The sequence below is a fragment of the Anastrepha ludens genome, chromosome 2, assembly GCF_028408465.1.
Source record: "Anastrepha ludens isolate Willacy chromosome 2, idAnaLude1.1, whole genome shotgun sequence".
NCBI lineage: Eukaryota > Metazoa > Arthropoda > Insecta > Diptera > Tephritidae > Anastrepha > Anastrepha ludens.
Window position 1 is genome coordinate 61,106,314 of NC_071498.1, and position 22,445 is coordinate 61,128,758.

General features: G+C 38.6%; 1 protein-coding gene across 1 annotated transcript in view; it reads right to left on the bottom strand.

Annotated features, from left to right (window-relative positions):
• Positions 1-10,202, bottom strand: part of LOC128871598 (regulator of G-protein signaling loco) — a 91,919-nt gene extending 81,717 nt beyond the window's left edge. The window contains exons 1-2 of the mRNA XM_054113467.1: positions 9,242-10,202; positions 6,689-9,177 (exon numbers count right to left, since the gene is read on the bottom strand). Of these exons, the coding sequence (XP_053969442.1) occupies positions 6,689-9,177; positions 9,242-9,428 (2,676 nt within the window). The 5' untranslated portion in view covers positions 9,429-10,202. The remainder of the gene's footprint in view (positions 1-6,688; positions 9,178-9,241) is intronic.
• Between the last annotated feature and the right edge of the window lie 12,243 nt (positions 10,203-22,445).

The window sequence follows — 22,445 nt, forward strand, 5'->3', positions numbered from 1 at the left end:
ATCAAGACGCACACCACAAATAGGAGGAGGAGCTCGGCCAAACACCCAAAAAGGGTGTAGGAAGACAAGGCAGTAGATTACGAACACCATCCAATAACTATTGTAGACGCTGTCAATATAGACTAGAACTGTCGACTGTCTGGAACAACTTCTATGCGGGCTCACGGCTCTGTGTAGAAAACGGTTGAGATAGCTCGATCTCGCTTTTCTGGACAACATTGCGGATGTTGCGAATCTCAAACTAGCTAGCATAACACGCTTTATAAAGACCACAAAATGGTTTAGAGAGGACCAAGTAGAGTAAGGCTAGGATAGTTAAGGTGGTATCACATGGAACCTCTAACTGGCCTAGGTGCGTCGAAGGACAGCCACTTCACATAAGCTAACCTAACCTATGCAGACGCTCTAATCTTAAACTCTTCTGTCATCTGAGTTGGTTTTTGGAAATAAAATTATTAAAACTAATTTTGGAAATAAAATTATTAAAAATAATGGAAATAAAATTATTAAAACTAATTTTATTTATAAGAAACTCCATTTTTGGAAGTATTTTCGAATCTCACTTAAATCTTTATAATTCTGATGGAAAACCTGCAATTTTTTGTTTTTTGGTGTATCACCCTATAATAAGCAAAACTGGTATTGTCTATAAAAGAGCTGATACCGCACTAGTCTTGCGATAGTCCAATCGCCTACAGGGTGTATACACGCATTCATATGTATGCAGATATCAAGATACCACACACCAAATTCCCATATGAATAACCGCCAAGTTAAGTGATGACCCCACTGACGCGACTGAACTCACAAGCCACCGGGAGTGGCCACTTATTTATTCTGTCTTTTTAGCACACACAAATCTCAAAAATTACCACATTTGCATACACAATTATTTCCTTTATCAGTGCAATGCATGTGAATATGTACGTATGTAGTAAAATGGATATGATTGCAGTGCTTCGCAAATTAAAAAATCTGAGTTTTTCTTAGTTTTGTTTTTACAAATCACAGACACGCATTTTTTTTTTACAAATCACAACCACTGCATGTCGTCTTACACAAATTGCGCTTAATTCTTTTAATGCTATATTTTTAGTGAACACGCGCAGCTTTTTCGAGGAGCTATTTCGACGTTTACGTGTAGTCAGTTGGAATAGCAGTCGCGTTACTGAGTACTCATAGACACTCATCATGTTTCCTTTGCAAAAATTCGCTTGAAAAAATGTCTCTAAACAGGGAGGTGAGGGGATACTCACTGGCGATAGTGGCGTCTTGCGAAAGTCGAGCGCCGCCACGCATGAACGCTACCAGCTCTTTGAGAGGTATGCTTAGTTAGTGAAGATTGCATGCTCGATAATGTTTTTGCTTTTAAACATTTGGTGATTAAGTATTCAATATCTGTACCTCTATGAGGTGAGAAACTTTAATTCGAACTAAACTGTAGATCGTTACTGTAATTTGGATGGATAAATAAAATACTGGAAGTGACAAAATGAATGGACACCGCCACCTTAAGGGTATCTTGTAAAGGGTGATTAGATTGGAGGTACTTTTCCAATAGGGGTTTTTTTTGACAGATCTCGCGTAACTACTGTCAAATTAAATACATAATTTTTTCAGTATTCATTGACAACTTCTGGTGTTCAGCGAAGAGGTCAATTTTGGCTTAATGGCAACATAAATAAGCAAATTTGCCGTATTTGGTCTGAAGAGCAACCCGAAGTCTCAAGATTACACAGGAGTTATAGTGTTCTAATCTCCGTCTGCCCAATGCTGTAAATTAACAGAAAATATGCTCCGACATTCTTAAGCCAATGGCGCCAATGTAACCCTCTCTGTAGACGCATCTAAGCGATCTATGTGCGAAAGTGCAATTTTGACTGGGTAAGTAATCAGTAAGAACAAAGACGGCGATCTGGTGACTGACGTACAGAGCAATCTTAAATTATGGAGGGAACACTTCTCGAACCTGTTAAACGGGGACAGCTGCGCATGTCATAGAGAATGTGAAGATCCCGATACCCCAATCGTTGACGACGGAATTGTCGTTCCAAACATGGCGGCGAGGAGCTGGTAAGGTGCATGCATCAACTCCTATGCAAAATATGGTCGGATGAAAGCATGCCTGCCGATTGGAATTTAAGTGTGCTCTGCCCAATCCATAAGAAGGGCGATCCTGCAATTTGTGCCAATTACCGCGGGATTAGTCTTCTAAATATCGCCTATAAGGTCCTAGCGAGCGTATTGTGTGAAAGGCTGAAGCCCACCGTCAACCAACTGATTGGACCTTATCAGTGTGGCTTCAGACCTGGAAAGTCTACCATCGACCAAATATTCACAATACGCCAAATCTTGGAAAAGACCCATGAAAGGAGAATCGACACACACCATCTTTTCGTCGACTTCAAAGCTGCATTCGACAGTACGGAAAGGAGTTACCTGTATGCCGCTATGTCTGAATTTGGTATCCCCGCAAAACTAATACGGCTGTGTAAGATGACGTTGCTCAATACCAGCAGCACCGTCAGAATTGGGAAGGACCTCTCCGAGCCGTTTGATACCAAACGAGGTTTCAGACAGGGTGACTCGCTGTCGTGTGACTTCTTTAACCTGATGTTGGAGAGCATCGTACGAACCGCAGAACTGAATCGCTCAGGCACAATATTTTATGAGAGCGTACAATTGTTGGCGTATGCCGATGATATTGACATCATCGGCCTTAACAACCGCGCTGTGAGTTCTGCCTTCTCCAAACTGGATAAAGAGGCAAAGCGAATGGTTTTGGTGGTGAACGAGGACAAAACGAAGTACCTCCTGTCTTCAAACAAACAGTCGGCGCACTCGCGTATCGGCACTCACGTCACTGTTGACAGTTATAATTTTGAGGTTGTAAAAGACTTCGTTTACTTAGGAACCAGCATTAACACCGATAACAATGTCAGCCTTGAAATCCAACGTAGAATCTCTCTTGCCAACAAGTGCTACTTTGGACTAAGTAGGCAACTGAGCAGTAAAGTCCTCTCTCGACGAACAAAACTAACACTCTACAAGACTCTCATCATGCCCGTCCTAACGTATGGCGCAGAAGCTTGGACGATGACAACATCCGATGAAGCGACGCTTGGAGTGTTCGAGAGAAAGATTCTGCGTAAGATTTTTGGACCTTTGCACGTTGGCAACGGCGAATATCGCAGACGATGGAACGATGAGCTGTATGAGCTTTACGACGACATAGACATAGCGCAGCGAATAAAGATCCAGCGGCTTCGTTGGCTGGGTCATGTCGTCCGAATGGATACAAACGCTCCGGCTTTGAAAGTATTCGATGCGGTACCAGCTGGTGGTAGTAGAGGAAGAGGAAGGCCTCCTCTGCGTTCTGCGTTGGAAAGATCAGGTGGAGAAGGACTTGGCTTCACTTGGTGTGTCCAATTGGCGCCGGTTAGCACGAGAAAGAAACGACTGGCGCGCTTTGTTAAACTCGGCCAAAATCGCGTAAGCGGTTATCGCGCCAATTAAGAAGAAGAAGAAGTAACCAGTAAGTAGCCTAATGTTAGGCTAACCAAATATTTGAAAGTCCTTTCTGTTGTAAGTATAACAAAATGGTTTCAAGTATCTAAGGCCCTCTATTACTCCCCAATACTTGCTTCGCTCTTAATTTACCCACTTAGTACCTAATCGTAACACTATAGAGCCGAATAGCTAAGGCAATATAAGCATCTCTTGTTAGCTCATCCATTTACTGAAATCCTTTTCATTATTACCATTAAGGATAGTGGGTGCTTTCTAATCTAAACATCTCACACCACGTGTCAAGCATTCCAGCAAATCAGCCTCAGAAGAATTGGGTAGGACCAACATCGCAATAGATAGCCAACAATTTTGTCACTTGACTGCCTTTCATGCTTTACCGAAAAAAAGTTTGATTACAAAAGAGAATGAGATTATGTTTATGATGTATAGAAACGCCGGCGGTTTACAGAATGCTTCAAAACTGAGCAACTAAAAAATTAAGAAAAGCGAAATTGGATTAGAGGCTTAAAATTTATTGAGCCTTGACGCCCGTGAAAGCTCCATGGTTTGGATTTAAATTCAATTTGCTTTACTAACAAATTATATTTGAATATTATTTTGGAGAATTTGCCTTTGAATCATAATTAAAATTTTCAGGCATTTTTGAATAAGACCAAAATTCTGGAGAAATTCGAAAATTTCTATGCCCTCTAGGGCACATTTTTCTAATAGCGGTCGCTCCTCGGCAGGCAATGGCAAATCTCCGAGTGTATTTCTGCCATGAAAAAGCACCTCATAAAAATATCTGCCGTTTGGAGTCGGCTTAAAACTGTAGGTCCCTCCATTTGTGGAACAACAACAAGACGCCCACCACAAATAGGAGGAGGAGCTCGGCCAAACACCCAAAAAGGGTGTACGCGCCAATTATATATATATATAGGGCATCGCATGAATACTTTGACTGGACAACCAAATGAGCTTTGATACATTTTCGAGTGTACTCACTTAAAGTTTTGAGAATTTTTTGTTAGCTTATCAGTTAGTTTTTGCTGATAAGGAAATGGAAAAACGCAAAAGCAAATACTGGTAGAAATATATTGACAAGCACGAATAATTCAGATGGCATGAGCGTTTATATATGTATGTATACAGTGGTAGCCACACAATTAGAACCAATTAGTATTCATATTTTGCTTTTCATATTTTTTAAATCACTATAAGACAAAAATTAAGTTTTTCTAAAATAACAAAGTTTCGGAAATATTATTTGGAACATATTCCAGTAGAGGGGAGAAGAAAAAATTGTGTATCGACGATTTCAAAGTTTATTAGACGTCAAATTTTATGACCCCTTAACAACGTTTTACATTTTTTGCGCATTCTTGAGGCAAATCGGCATCGGAAACTATGTATGTAATCCTTAGATATCAGATGTATGATTTGTTCAGCAGTTTTATTTATAAAAAAATAAATAAAATTACGGGCAACATATTTGTGGAGCACTTTAGCCTTCTAACTCCTCAATAGATGGATACTCTTTTGAGGGAAAGAGCAAAATATAGCCGTAACGGGTTAAAATGTACTACAAAAATATTTGTCATAAAATTCTACTATAAATCTTTTGATACACCTAAGCTGAATATTCAACTTCTTCTTCTCTTAATTCGTGCTCTAACCGCTGGCGCGATTTGGCCGAGTTTAACAAAGCGCGCCAATCGTTTCTTTCTCGTGCTAACCGGCGCCAATTGGACACACCAAGTGAAGCCAAGTCCTTCTCCACCTGATCTTTCCAACGCAGAGGAGGTCTTCCTCTTCCTCTGCTACTACCAGCTGGTACCGCATCAAATACTTTCAGGGCCGGAGCCTGCGTAGCCGCTGGATCTTTATTCGCTGCACTATGTCTAGGTCGACGTAAAGCCCATACAGCTCATCGTTCCACCGCCTGCGGTATTAGCCGTTGCCAACGTGCAAAGGTCCAAAAATCTTACGCAGAATCTTTCTCTCAAACACTCCAAGCGTCGCTGAGTGTTAATTTTGTTCGTCGAGAGAGGACTTTACTGCTCAGTTGCCTACTTAGTCCAAAGTAGCACTTGTTGGCAAGAGAGATTCTACGTTGGATTTCAAGGCTGACATTGTTATCGGTGTTAATGCTGGTTCCTAAGTATACGAAGTCTTTTACAACCTCGAAATCATAGCTGTCAACAATGACGTTGGTGCCGATACGCGAGTGCGCTGACTGTTTGTTTGATGACAGGAGGTACTTCGTTTTGTCCTCATTGACCATCAGACCCATACGCTTTGCCTCTTTATATAGTTTGGAGAAGGCAGAATTAACAGCGCGGTTGTTAAGGCCGATGATGTCGATCGTTATCATCTTCTGAGAGGAGATGTAGCGGTTAACAGATTGGAGTCTGATAATCAGGCTGCACTAAGAGCTCTGGAGAATGCAAAGCAAACTTCTAATATTGTTCAAAAATGTAAGAAAAGCACAATTCTGTTGCAATAGGGAATAAGCTTGTACTTATATAGGTTCCAGGGCACCGCGGTGTTCAAGGAAATGAAATTGCCGATGAATTGGCCAACTGCAGATCAACGGCTACCCCACAGGGTTCAAAACCAACAACCGGAATCAGTTTCACAGGAATTATGAATTGGATAAGCGATTATGTATGCAATTTGCATAAAGAGTGAAGCTTCACAGACATTGACAGAGGTTAGTAATGATGCAAAAACAGTATTAAGAGTAGTAATGCGACCATGCCATCAAGATATACCCCGCCCCCGCAGATGCATCACTGTTTACTGGCCTTAATCTTTTACTCATAACCTCCCAAATTTTTTTTCAAACATTTTCTATCATTTCAAGTTTCATGTCCACAATGGGCTTGGATTTCGAGTTGTTTAATATTGAGGACGACCCAAAATTATGTTTAGTTCAGCCCGAATATACATTTTATTCATGTGTCTTATCAGTCGCTAAATCTTGAAATTTAAATTGCGATTTTTATCTAAATCAATCTAATCGCAAAGTGTTTTCTTATGGAAAATAAGGTCTTCGCCATTCGACACTCAAAAATTCGCAAAAAGAAACGCTTTTAGAAAAGTAGTTATTCTTTTAACTATCAGACTAATGCAGCAAATTCATTAAAATCCACTCTGTATATGCTTACGAACTTACCAGCAGATCTGGTTCACTGTTGATGCCATCCAGCATGCGTGGCACATTTGACTGTTCTTTGCCGTTATTATCGCGTAAGTCCTGCAAACTTTTCCATATATTCGTATCAAAATTCCCGCCAGTGAGCGTTGAAGCCGGTGGTGCAATATCTGATGCTTGAAAGCCAATTGAATGCCGCTTGTTTGGCGGTGGTGCAGCTGCACCAGTTATGCTGCCGCTTTGCGCATTTTGTTGCTTACTATGTAACGTATTCGCGGTTGGATGGGCCGGTATTGATTGCCGTGAAATGCGCGCGCGCGATAGACAATCCTGCAGTAACGTATACACTTGGCTTGCAGTGGGACGTAGTTTTTGATGTTGCATCGCCAGCATACACGCGGCAGGATGTAGAAAGAGATGATCATCAGCAGCGGAACAGCTTATGGCAGACGCTGAGGGAGCGGCAGAGTGCAATGAAATATCGTCCATGGATGCATGAGGTACGGCTAGCTGCTGCTGATCTAAAATGGCTGCCTCGCCATCGTCTGCGCTGCGTTCGACCAACGCCAGCACATCATCACAAGAGCGTGTTGTTTGTAGCGACGTGGCAGGGCTCTTGACGAGATTGAAGTTAGCGAGTAGATTTGGACATGCCGCTTGGCAATGCACGCTGCTGCTATTGGATGCACCAGCAGCGCTCTCGGGTGGTGTGTTCGCTTCAGGCATTGCGCGTGCAGCTGGTCGCTTATCTATAACATTGTCGAAGTTGTTGAATATGCCCATCGGACGTGCGCCCATTGGCCGCATGCGTAGCTCCGGCGCACCAGGAAAGTCCACCACTAGTATGCGATCAGAGATGTTGTTGCAGTCATTGTGAAATCCGATGCCCGAATCCGAATTCGATGTGGTTGTTGAGATCTCGCTATGATTACTGGGCTGTGGTGAATGCGCAGCCGCTGCTGGCCCCCCGCCACCTCCTCCATTCATAAGATCCTCGGCCGCATGATGTCTGACCACCGGTGGCATTATGCGCATTGTATACATGCTGCGTATGAGATTCACGACGTATTCGGAGTTATTTGGGAACTCCAGGCACAGACTTGATATGGGATCGCGTGTACAGTGTATACGAAATTCGGCAGCGCGCGGCATATGCGTCTGATGCTCACACAACTTTGTGTCCACTACAAAAACATGGCAACTATTCGAAATACTGATGTGCGCATTCCCATTATTGCCACCAGCACCTACTGCTGCTTGACCATTGCGTGCATTCATTGCGTCATTGTGCAGATCGTCGTCATCTTCATCTTCTTCGTCCATTTGTGAGGTGTGCACGGCACTGGTGACCAAACCGAAGAAACGATTCTCACTTTCCGATGATGAGCTCACATAGTTTAAGCGTTCAGAGGCGTAACTTGCAAGTGTATTGCCGTTCGCCGCTTGTAGACGCAGACAGTCGGGCAGTATAGTCATTAATACCATGTTGGGTTGCCGCTTTTCCTGCCGTAACTTGCGTATGCAAGAGCGGACTGTCTGCAATTTTGAACTATTCGAAATTTGTTTCGGCATTTCGATAGTGCCCAAATAACCGACAATTGCGCGATATTCCAACGCAGCGGCCGGTGCACGCGCCATGGCATTTACATTTGCCAAGTCGGCGCCAGAGTTGGACGAAGTTGCTACAGCAGCTGCAGCTACTTTTGGTGCGCTACCACTTGGCAATACATACGCAGATCCACCTGCAGGTAGCGGTAGATCCTCAATGAGCGGGCGCAATTTCTGTAGTTCCATCGGTTTGAGTGCAGACACACACTTTGAAAGCTGTTCGGCACGCGCCAATTGTTGTTGCTGCTGTAAAGTCACAGAGCGCTTCTTTTGTGGCGAATTGCGCAATCGATGCATCTTCGCTTTGTGATGCAGATAACGGGGCTTAGCGCGTGCGCCACCTCCAGCTAAACCAAACTGGCTGGAGAGCACACCATTCAATCCCGCGACAGCCGATTGTTGCTGCAGCATGAGCGCTGCATTCTCCTCATCCGAACTATCCGAGTAATAGTTCTCAGCTATCTGCATCCGTATACTGCCAAATGAATTGCCAATCAATTGCACAACAGTTTCGTGTGGTAACTTTGATACGTTTAAACCATTAACTGATATTAGAAAATCACCAGCGCGTAGTCCAGCCTGGTCTGCTGGTGAATTGGCAACTATACACGATAGACGGCAGGGCTGCTGGCCAGATATGGTAAAACCGAATCCATTGTAACCGCGACGAACCTCCACTGTGCGTGTACCATAGTTCGGGCGTTTCTTTCGACGTCGCTGCTGCACATGTGAAGTGCCTGCACTAGTGCTGGGCCCATTACCACCGCCAGGACCAGCTACAGTGTTGTTGGCGCTTACATTAGGCAGCGCGGAGGCCGCTCCATTGCTGCCAGCAGAAGGTGCACCTGCAGCAGACTGTGAGGGTGATAGTGGATGATGGTGATGCATAATTGATGTGAAAACTAAAAAAAAGTTGATATTAATTATGACACGAACATGATGGCAAAATTAAATTTGGTTGCTAACCTGTAATCTCACTGAGCGCGCAAATAGCTTCAAACTCCACAATACTGTTGTTACACGCCAAAGGTAGTTGGTAAACTTGCTTGTCGCGTGTCTTAGATTTAATTATGGTGGGCCATCGGTGCACAAATGCGAATGCTTCTTTATCAACCGTTGTGACTGATTGTACGCAGCCGCACTTGTAGATCATTCACCAGCATAAAAAATCCCAAGTTAATAGTTTGGAGTTTGTTTATTGTCTGTTTTTTATCGGCAAAGCAATGAAGGGAGGCACGTAGAAATCAAGTTTTTCCTACACACCTAACGTGGTACTCCGCTTACCACTTTGGCTGCTGCGGCCTACACGCTTGTTGTTTCTACACTTTTTCTTTTATTGTTTTTCTATGTGTTTTTTTATTAGCTCTTCGGCACTGGATTGCTTTAGCTGTAACAGCGTCTGCATACACAACGTTTCACGTATTCTTATTTGTATTGGCCATGGCTGTTTCCAAGCGAACGCACAAATGAACTAACCAGTCCGGTTTTCATTGAGAAAAAATGTCAAATTACCAAATGAAGAGGTATGTGATTGGTGACGAAATTATCTTTGTTAAACGATACCTTTGATCAATGCTTTGTTATTCTTAAAAGAAGGCAGCGTTTTTAGGTTTGCGATTTCCGATTTTTAGTACTTTAATATGAAATTTCATTCATATGAATTCACATAATTAGAAAATTCCTTACGACTCTTTTTCTTTTGTTTTAACGTCCTTGGAGTGAGTCTTACGCTACCCAGCATTTTGGTACAATTCCATACTTTTAAAAACACTACACTTTACATTCAAATGATTTGCACCTAAAATTTACTATTTATATTTTACACTTTATAATTTAGCGGTCATTTGTTTGAATTTTAATTAATTTGTTAAACAACAAACAGCGCAAACGCAAAGATATTTTACAGGTTGGCATTTTTTCACCATTAAGCTGATCAAGCTGTCAAATGCAGAAAAAGGGAGAATGAGAAAATTACAAAAGTAAAAGCAGAGTTGCAACGCGGACTGATTACAATAGGTTTCGAACGCATTAAGCCGGTGGATGTTTAACAGTGGTGAGTTTTTAAAACAAGGTTATCCATGGAATTTATATAATATACGAAGGAACGAAAATGGCCATGTGACATGCGCATGGAGTCAACAGAAATTAGGGCATTTTAAAACTTGTGTAACTCTGAAACGTTTAATTGGAGTAAACGCAAAAACCATAATGAAACAAACTTAAATTGTTGTAAAGAAGGAAAAATTACTGCGCGTGACTGCCGACTAGGACGAATAATTTAGCGTTGTACATTGTACAACTGGTGACCTTTGATTCTATCCTAGTCAAAGAACACAAAATGACTCAAAGGCTCTGATAGTGACTTGCGAAAACACTTTCTACGGAAAAACGTTTACATAAGAATTGTGAGATTTTCTCCATTTGTAAGAAAAATTTCTCCAAAAGAGAAAAAACTTTACGAAAAGTTCGGCAGTAGTATTTATGCCTCTTCTATTCGCTATCCCTCTGATTGGCTCATTGGACGACGAATTTGCAAGTGAAAGTAACAACAAAATTAAGTTAAAGCTAAATTTTGTGAAGCACAAATCGAATGACGTCGATCCAAAGCCATATCTAACGAGCATACCTAGTATTTATCACCTTTGCGTTCTCTGTTTAAATCAGAGAACATTAATGTATGATGATTGATTGTGGTGAAGCAATTTTTCAGTTGATCTTGCCAGGTTTTGCTCCTCCCCAAAGTGAAGAACGGGCCAGGGCTGAACCTTATCTACCTACGCATCAATGTTCTCTGGTTATGCCTCGGCGACGATAGATTGAAATAGATAAAAATCATTTGAACATGGTTATACTTCATAATACAGGTAAGCTCACTCTTTCACAAACAAATGTAATTTTAGGCAGTTCTATTCCAGCGCTGCCAAGATATGTTCATTTATACCAATTGCTTCATCTATTTGCCACTTCCTCACTATTGATGAAAAGGTCTTTTTTTAGGGGATTGAATACAAATATTCCCACTGTGGTGATTTTCAAGGAAAGACAGAGTAAAATTTACAGACCAAAGTTTCAACAACGAAAAATTAAAACTGTTGTCCTCCACTATGATGTATAAAATGAAGGAACTGAATATCATTTATTTTGCACTAAATCCTAGTTTTTGTTTCAAGAAATTAAATTGATGACAAAGGAACCATATTCTTCAAAACGTAGTTTATTCAATGCTGTGCCTGGTTAGAAGAATATTTTTAAAATGGCTTGTATTTTATTTATTTCTTTAGATGGAATAAAAAAATAAAAATAAAAATAGAAACAATTTGTTCGCAAAAATACGTGGAAGGAAAAAGTCATAATAACTGAAAAGGAAATAGAGCTAAGTATACAAATTGTTATCTAAATTTCTCCAGAACTCAATTAAGGGGTTATATACAGTTAGAAGGCCGAAAAAAGCGAATTTTCCAGAATTTTTTCTGAGAAAACTTTTAAATTTAATAATCTAAAAATTTGTACACATATTATGTTATCTTTTAACTGTATTTCAAGACTTAGTATTAGGCGGCCGCCGTAGCCGGGTTGGTGCGTGATTACCATTCGGAATTCACAGAGAGAACGTCGGTTCGAATCTCGGTGAAAGATCAAAAAATTAAGAAAAATATTTTTCTAATAGCGGTCGCCCCTCGGCAGGCAATGGCAAACCTCCGAGTGTATTTCTGCCATGAAAAAGCTCCTCATAAAAAATATCTGCTATTCGGAGTCGGCTTGAAACTGTAGGCCCCTCCATTTGTGGAACAACATCAAGACGCACACCACAAATAGGAGGAGAAGCTCGGCCAAATACCCAAAACGGGTGTACGCGCCAATTATATATATACATATATATATATATAGGTATATTAGTGAAAACATTTATTTGGAAAGGAGCTAGAGCTGATCTCCGGGAGCTCCTCTTAAAAACGACGTTTTGCGGTGACCACCTCTGAACTGGATCCTCTGAAATTATAAAACAAAACAGATTTCGTTAAAGTAATGTTAAATCTAGTAATTAATCGAAGGAATAAGTATGATAAACTTTTTTTGACAAATGACGGTTTCTAAAAATAAATCGATTTTTGACCAAAACTTCGGCTTTAAATAGTTTATAGAAAAAAAAAATATTTATCGGCGAGAAAAAATCTTCCATTAATTTCTAAAAAATATATTTAGGAAGTTCGCGTTAAAATTTGAAACTAATCGGTTTAACCGACTTTGAAAACACCATATTGAGAAAAGCGGATTTAAAGTTTGCCTTATACTTTCAAGTACTCTGAAGCGCCTTTTCAAATTTGCGTGTAACTTCGAAAATATTCACCGGAACGATTTTAAAGCTTCTGTGTGTATTCTTAAATATATGTACATTAAGCAAAAAAATCGATTTTTTTTAATTTTAACTGTATACAACCCCTTAAATCGCTTCCATTATAAAAATATATTTCGCTTCAAAGGGTTATTGAATTTCAAAATGACACAAAAGGCATTGCGTATCACCAAACGCAGTTGGTATCATAAATTATTATTTTTTCAATAATTTTATTCACAATTAATGTGCAAATGAAATATTTGTTCAAGGGGACCTTAGCAAGGGCAGCCATTTAACCTAACCTAGCCTAATGTGCAAATGTGTGTTGAACTCCAAACGTTGAGCCTTGAGATGAGCTAATGTGATGCCAGCTGAGGTGGCAAAATAAATGAATGCCTTTTAAGGCCTCTTCTATTCGCCATTTCCCCACTCGCTATTTCTATGCTCGATTAACTTGACGAAAAATTTGCTTACAATGCAACAACAAAGTTATGGTAAGTCAGCTCTATTCCCGCGTTGCCAATATAAAGGCATTTTAAGGGGGAAGTCTACTGTGAATTTTTCAAAAAATCGATTTTTTTTTTATTAGCTTAAAAAATACTTTGAACCCTCTTAAATAAGGTACAATATGTGTTACATCTGGCTAAATTTTTCTTCGTTGAAATTTCGACCTTTTCCCGAAGCGCTCCAAAGCTTTAAACGCTGAAAACTGAAACTTTAAACGCATTTTTCTCGAAACTAAGTTTTTGTATACGGTGTACACGATATCTCGAGTTCTGATAAATGAATCAGCTTAAAAATTTAATTATATATTCTCTGTAATAGTGTCTCTCGTCTGACATAGGATTTTTTTGATATCGTTATTTGTTAAATTGTTATAAACAATAGTAACATCAATTTTAGGCAAAAAAAAAGAAAAAAATTCCAAGAATTTTTTTTTCAACGCCAAAATTTTTATCGACATAATCCTACGTCAGACGAGAGTCAATACTATGTATATGATAACAATATTTTGTTTTTTTGTTTTAGATCACCGAAACGTAAGATTTCATGTACACCGTTTAGGCACCTAAGAAAAGCGGACCTGCGCTTGCAGAAGTGCCACAGCGGCCATTTTGAATATTTTGACTTAAAATTTTTTTTTCAAAAACTTAAATATATAATAAAGATAAGAGTTTAAATAGATTTTATGTACGAGCAATATTTTGTTAGAAATAAAATCCGGAAAATAAGCCTGTTTTTTCCCTTGTCACAGTAGACTTCCCCCTTAATATAATACTTTTTATATAGAACTATGAATAAGTTCGTGCGGTTTTACAACAGATGGCGTAACTTGATTATTATTCCATCGATCCACATTTCCAAACATTCATTGGAGAGCTACTGTCGTAAGGCACAAACGTCAGTATAAGTTTTTTATTTGAAGCGTAAACAACAATATTTTTACCACACTTGAAAATGTCGAATTTCGTGCCAAATAATGTGTTTTTGCGGGGAATTCTTCTTCATTATTTTAATATGAAGAAAAAAACAGCCGAAAGTCATCGTATCTTGGTGGAAGTTTATGGTGAGCATGCTCTATCTGAGCGAACGTGCCAGAAGTGGTTTGCACGCTTTAAAAGTGGTGATTTTGGCTTGGAAGACGAAGAACGCGAGGGTGCGCCGCCAAAGTTCATGGATACCGAATTGGAGGAATTGCTCGATCAAGATCCGGCTCAAACGCAAGAAGAGGTTGCAAAAACTTTGGGAGTTGATCAATCAACCATTTCCAAACGTTTAAAAGCCATGGGAATGATCCGAAAGGTAGGCCATTGGGTGCCGTATGAATTGAAGCCAAGAGACGTTGAACGCCGTTTTATGGCATGCGAACAACTGCTTCAACGGCACAAAAGAAAGGGTTTTTTGCATCGAATTGTGACTGGCGATGAAAAGTGGGTCCATTACGACAATCCAAAACGTCGGGCAACGTATGGATACCCTGGCCATGCTTCAACATCGACGTCGGCGCAGAATATTCATGGCCTGAAGGTTATGCTGTGTATCTGGTGGGACCAGCTGGGTGTTGTGTATTATGAGCTACTGAAACCGAATGAAACGATTACGGGGGATGTCTACCGACGACAATTGATGCGTTTGAGCCGAGCACTGCGAGAAAAACGGCCGCAATACGCCGATAGACACGACAAAGTTATTTTGCAACATGACAATGCTCGGCCACATGTTGCACAAGTGGTCAAAACATACTTAGAAACGCTCAAATGGGATGTCCTACCCCACCCGCCGTATAGTCCAGACCTTGCGCCATCCGATTACTATCTCTTCCGATCGATGCAACATGGCCTGGCTGACCAGCACTTCCGTAATTACGATGAAGTCAAAAAATAGATCGATTCGTGGATTGCGGCAAAACCGACCGAATTTTTCACAAAGGGAATCCGTGAATTGCCAGAAAGATGGGAAAAAGTAGTAGTAAGCGATGGACAATATTTTGAATATTAAATTTGTAACCATTTTACGTCAATAAAGTTTCAAATTTCGAAAAAAACCGCACGAACTTATTCATATTATATTACTTGTTATTGTATATAATACCGCCTTTTGTGTTTAATACTTTTTTATTCTTCTGCCACATATGTATTTTTTAATGTGTAACTAAACACAGCAATTACACTGATATTATTTAACATTTTTCATTAACAAGTAATTTTTTAAATGTTTAATTATGTGTTCGTATTTTTTTAAACACACTTACCTGGTTGTCGCAATAAATAATAACAGTATTATTAGCAGCATTTCAACTTAATTTTTTCACGACTATTTTAATGCAGTGAAAATACTGAAAAAATGTAAATATATATAAAATAAAAAAAAACAACTGACATTTTGGCAAAATACATTTTGAAATGAAATAAATCAAATTTGCACCTGAGCAGTATTCCAGCTGAATTGCAATAATTTAATTCTTTATCTTATTTTTTCATACATTTATCTACATATTTCTTTTTTTTTTGTTTTTGTTAATTTATGTTTTCATTACTATCACAGTTTCTTCCCTTAAACATCGGTACATACATATTTGAGCCTGCATTGTGTGCAATTGTTTAATAGTTTACATTTAATTTTGCTCATTAATTCCAAAGTGTGATATTTTGCATATTTGTAAATACACACAGATATAATAACCACGAGTATACCAGTGTGTCAGTAAGGTGTTGATGGTACTTAGAATATAAATCGTTTTCACTAACACAATAAATATATTTAATCATTGATATTTGTTTTAATATCAAATAATTCCCTGCAGGGGAACTTGATTTAGTACAAACAGTCTGGTTCAAGACTAGTACCAATTTACCTACTCAAGTCGCGATTATGTTATGTAGCACATCCGCCATCATTACAAGGTGGATTTATTAAGTTTCAATAAATTAATCGGAAGTATTAAGTAATTTAAACGCGCAGCTTGAATTCCATTATTTACTTTTCACAAGCAAATCACCCTGATTTTGACGTGATGCCTACACCAAAGAGAACAACAAATCCATGTATGTTTTTACTTATATGTGGTTGCCATCACCTGTAAAAAATTCGCCTTGATCAAAGCATTGTGTGCCAGAGTGCTCCTAGAAGAAAAGCCTGAATTTGTAAAAAAGTGCGGTTCAGAACCAGCTTCAATTCATTAATTGCCAACCAATTCGCTACTTATGTAAAAAAAAAATAATTGGCGCGTACACTTCTCTTAGGGGTTTGGCCGAGTTACTCCTTCAATTTGTGGTGTACATCTTGCTACTTATGTTGTGAGTGGCTAAATCTGTCTTCGGAGTGTCACAACCGAGGTGATAAACACAGTTTTCTTGCATATTACGACCGTGACGTCATAAAATGACTTGCTTGATTAGAGCTGGAATTTGATATATAACACATGGGCTGAAGAGTCCCGGGCCTAACATATAGAGGACACTAGTTTTATTGCATCTGTTAAAATTTCATGATATTCTACTCATTAGCGCGTGAGTTATTCTGCTAAGAGTGACGCTCTTTTCATTATTTTCAAAACAATGGATCAAAAAGAATTTCATGCTTTAATTTTACACTGCTTCATGATGAGAAAAATACCGCTCAAGCGAAACAATGGCTTGAAAAGTGTTATGGAGACTCGGCTTCATCAGAAACAAAAATAAAATGATACCGATGATGCACAACGCAGTGGACGTCGAAATAGGGCGGCAACACCAGAAAACATCAAAAAAATCCATAAAATTATCTTGAATGGTCGAAAAAGGAAGTTACGTAAGTTAGCTGACATCGTAAAGATATGTGTTGGCTTTATATTGCATGTTCAAAGTGGATGCCCCACGTATGCTTCTGAGCAGTGTTTGGCCATGATTAAACGTAATAAGCCAGAATTTTCGCGTCGGTTTGTGACCATGTATGGAAGATGGATCCATTCTTCCATCTCATTCTTCCCTCCGGAATGAAAACTTTCGTTATCTGAGTGGAACCTCGTTCAAAGCGCCCGAAAGGACAACCATCGGCTGGAAAGATTATGGCTTTGGTATTTTGTGATGTGCGTGGTCTCGTAATATTCATCGATCATTTTGAGAAGGAAAATACCATCAACAGTGAATATTACACAGCGTCATTGAAGTGTTTGAAGGCAGAAATTGCAAAGGAATGTCCGCATATAGCAAAGAAAACAAATTTTTTTCCATCAAGACAACGCACCGTGTCACAAGCCAATCAAAACAACGACAAAACGATGAGAATTGAGCTTCGAATTGTTCCCCCATCCACCGTATTCGCCAAATTCCCAGGCTTCCAGCGACTTCTCACTGTTCGCAGACCTTAAAAAAATGAAAGAAACTTCGCTCGAGTGAAGAGGTTATCGCTGAAACTGAGGCCTATTTTGAGGCAAAAGATAAATCGTTCCACAAAAGTGATAAAAGTGGTACTGAAATGTTAAAACAGTGCTGGAATGTTTGCGTTGTTCTTGAGGGAAACTTCGTTGATGAATTAAACAAATTTCGTATTTTCTTTGCTAGACCCGGGACTCTTCTGCCCATGTGTTTCATCTGTATGTATACAATATCACTGATTCACCGTCAGCCAACTTTGGTTCGCTCAAGAGAGCTGTTCACTCAGTGGGAGGGCAGCTTATTTTAGAACTTTTTCATTTTTCAATTAGTTTAATACTATTTCTTATTTGAATACGAGTAAAAGATGTCGATATTAAATCATTCAAACAAAAATATGTCTGTATTTTTTCAAAAGTGCATATTTCAACAGACGGAGATGTTCATCTAATAGGGGTGTCCGTTAGGAGAGGTTTCACTGTACGAGTATATGCACAAATATATTTATTTTTCGAATTCAATAATTGTGAGTCATACCTGAATTTTAATAAAAATTTGGTTATAAAATAAATGCATAATTTAGGAGAGAAAGAAAAATATGAGCTGAGAATGAGTACACTTGCATCAAGTATCAAACGGTGGTGGAATCAAAAAATGGTGATTCTCCAAGAATCCAAAGAGCGTTTCTGCACCATTTTGTTGTCACATCCTCGCTACTAACAAGTTATATGGCTTATTCCTACACGACTATATCCAGTTTGTGCGATTAGGTTGTTTATGTCTGTATCAGCCAGCTCTTCGAGGTTTTCAAAAAGCGGTTTGCTAAGAGTTAGCAACCTCGCCTTCCATAGGGCAGGACATTCGCAGAGGAAGTATGGGATAGTTTCCTTTTTCTCCGGTTGATTACAACTACGGTAGTATGATTTGTAAGGCTGCTTGCTCACCTATGGGCCAGAAGCCAGTTATCACTGCCGTGAGCCTCCAGGCATTCTTTCGTTCCATATTTATCAATGTTGGCGTTTGTTTGTGACTTCCGTTCTTCTAACTTGCGTCGCCTAGACTAATGTGGTAGTAATGTGAGCTAAAACAGAGTTTTACTCCTCGATAATAAAAATTTTCGAATTTAGCTTTAGTATCAAGAAAGAGATACTGAGCTTACCAGATCTCGTCTATCGAATTTAGTACCAGTTCTGGAGTATCAAAAAAGTAAGGTTTCAGAGAATAATTGATAATTCCAAGAACATGGCCGTTGTAGCCGAATGGGTTGGTGAGTGATTACCATTCGGAATTCACAGAGACAACGTAGGTTCGAATCTGGGTGAAACACCAAAATTTTTCTAATAGCGGTCGCCCCTCGGCAGGCAATGGCAAACCCCCGACTGCCATGAAAAAGCTCCTCATAAAAATATCTGCCGTTCGGAGTCGGCTTGAAACTGTAGGTCCCTCCATTTTGTGGAACAACATCAAGGCGCACGCCACAAATAAGAGGAGGAGCTCGGCCAAACACCCAAAAAGGGTGTACGTGCCAATTATATATGTATATATATAAGAACATCGACGCGTGAAGTTTAGAAGTTGCTTATGTAGTAAAAAACTGATAGAAAACTGTGCATGATTCAAATTCAGAATTCCATGTGTGTTAGTAGTAAATTTTCCGGGGGGGCGTTGCCCAAAAACAGTCACATATGTATATATGTAAATATCCATGTGTAAGTTTTCCTTTCCGAAGTTTCGGGTGGTTGCTTGATAGGGTAATCGTTTAATCGAGTATTTTGAAAAATATGCATTTGGAAACAGCTGCCTAACCTAAAAATTTATGTAAAACTAGATTTTCTCTATTTCCTCACAAATTTTCTCTATTTTCCGACAAATAGTGATATCTCTTCTGTTTTATGCTAAAAAGTGCTGTAGTCAACCGCATCAGCGTGGGGCCACCATGAAATTAAAATTTAGTCATTGAATTTTTATTTCCTTTTTTAAACCCTAAGTTTTTTATTAAATTAGGTTTGCTGGCAACATTTTTGAAATAAACTACCTACTGATTTCAAACCAAGAATATAATGTGCAGGCTTCCAAGCATGGAAATAATTAAATGTTTTGTGAAGTTTGGCTAAAACTGAGATCATCTGATTTAAAACACCCTGTTTATTTCGATTTTAAAATTTGTAGGCTAGTTTCTTATTGTTAGATTAATAATTAAAAAAAATATAAAAAAATTGACAAAAAACGAAAAACTCCTAGCGATACCTGGTCCATCTCGGGAGGAATGGAGTAAGAAACTTTTACTAAACAACTTCGACACTACTGTCTACACAGATGGCTCTAAATGGATTGTGTATATAAGTATATTCTCATAGGTTTGGAATTGAAAAATCTGTAAGGGAGGCTTGCTTGCAGGGTCTCCCAAGCGGAAGTACTGGCAATTGCGGAACTTTGTAGGTTACAAATTGCAGACTTTTATTTTAAGGAAGGCAGCTCCTCCAGCACATTCAAATTTCCCATTTTTTTGTTTTAAAAATTTATTTGCAATCTAAAGAATATCTTTTCAATCTTTTAAGCTTAATAGAAGTCTAAAAAGTCCCTATAAAGTCCATGAAGTTATGAGCGTCGAACGAAAGATCAGTAGGAACGAGAACTCTAATCGCGTTTTTCTTGAAATACTTTGTTTTACGCCAATATAACTCGAGAAGTAATGAAGATACTAACTTGCAATTTTACAGTCATATTCTTTGACATTATTGGCCTTTGCATATATCTCAAATTTTCTATTAATTATCACTAAAATATTCTTGTGATCCATTTGTTTATAAAAAAGCTATTTTTTTCTTTTTCCCGTGAACATTGAAGGAACATCGGAACACTGAAGGAAACAAGAAAACGAATGAACTGGCAAGAGGGGAATCCGCCATTTTTCTTGCAGAATCGATATTCACACCACTCAGCGCAACTAAGAATGTAATTTCCTTAAAATAGCTACAAATCGCGGAATGCAGTTGGAGAGATCAGAACATTATGGCCCACCTACAAGCACAAACAAGCGTCAATATTGATAGATATGAAAGTAGGGATGCCTGCAGACTGACGGCAGTGATAACTGGCTTTTGGTTTAACAAGCAGCCAAAAGCAGCCAACAAATACTGTCACAGTTGTAAACAACCGTAGAAAAAGGAAACGATTTTCCATTTCCCTTGTGAGTTCTCAGCCTTATTGAAGGAGAGAATATCAACCCTGGGCAAACCGCTGTTCGAAAATCTTGAACAACTATTTGGCTCAGACGTCCATAACCTAATAAGGTTCTTAAACTGCACAGACTGGATATAGTCATGCTGTAAATAACTGCTAAACAAGTTGGTAGCGAGGATATGGCAACAAAATGGTGCGGAAGCGCTTTCGAAACAAAAAAGGGTAAAAACACAAACTCATTTTTCAAACCTGCACCATTTTCTCAAAAAAAAAAAAAAAATAATAATAATAATAAAAAAACCGCCACATACGACGATAGACATTGATGTATAGATTAAGATTTTTTTTGGTTTTTTGCTTTCAGATGATTTTTCACCGCTGTATCGTGGCCACCAGGGTGCATCAGATTTTTATGACGTCTTTGCATTAATATTAATAACAATTGTAACTTTTAATATTTTTTAATGAAAATTTGTGTCAGAATAGTTGAATATATGTTAAATAAATTATAATTTGTCCGATGCTCAAATAATCATCCCTACTTATAACAAACAAAAAAAAAATCATGAAAATCGCTTAATTTTCACGCGTTCACAGTGGTGTTCCCCCTTAAGAAAGTTACTTTCAACTTACTAGTGCAGCACTGTTGGTATTTTTTAGTATTTTTGTATGGATCTTTTAACTATAGCCACTCTACTCTCATTCACTTAAGGCTTGAGTGCTTCTCTAATCATACTCACACTCAAATGCATGCCAAATTCGCTTATGAGACTATCTGCTGTTGCCAAAATATGCTCTGGAAAAATAGGGTCTGCGACTGGAAAGCCGTTCCACATACATTTCTGGAAGTCTGATAGAATTGAAATTTTGACTCAATATTCTTGATATATACTTGTAATATTCTGCACTTATCTTTAAAAAAGGTCGATAGCCTCTGCTGCTAGTTGCCTTAATGGTGCATTATAATCATTTATAATAATATTTCATGTAAATAAATAAAATAAATAAATATGGAACAAAACTCAAGAAAATTCAATTCCTTACCCCCCTTAATATTATATATAATAAGCTTTGAGCGATGCTGCTTTCGCTAACCAAATAAAAATTGATCGGAAAAGGACACATTTTACTATCAAGAAAAAATATGACAACCTTACCTACATTTACCGTCCTAACCAAAAACTGGCCGATCACCCTAGTATGTATGTATCAACAGAGAGGTAACTAAAGTATGAGTGCAGCTGGCATTTGCATACCAATAAAGTTCAATGGAACTGTATTGTATTTTACACAAAAGTTACGTTGTTGTAACAAAATTATGTATGCAATAATTATAAAAATTTGATTAACTTGTATTCATTTACGATAAATAACTAATTTGTTGTTTCTCATTTTAATTTGTGCAAAATGTGAAATATGTAAATTTCTGTTGCATTGCGAAGAATATATTTTTGTTTAATTTCTGATTAATAATAAAACTTAAATCTTATTATAAAATAATTACGAATGTCTGTTTATAATTTATGAGAGAGCTTATTTACAGAGCATATCTCGATAGGTGGTGCTGGGGTCGAAATTGTTGATATTAAGTCCACCCGTCAGAATTGAAACTAAACTAATTTTTTGTTGCACAATAAGTGAGAACACATTATACAAGGTGGCGCAAAATTAATCACCCTATCGGAAGGTTCATAATTATTACAAGTGGCATCATATGCCAGTCATATTGTGAAACACTTGTGAACTAGACGGCTGCAGCATATAAACAGACAAGCAATGGAGCGCATAAAGTCAAAAT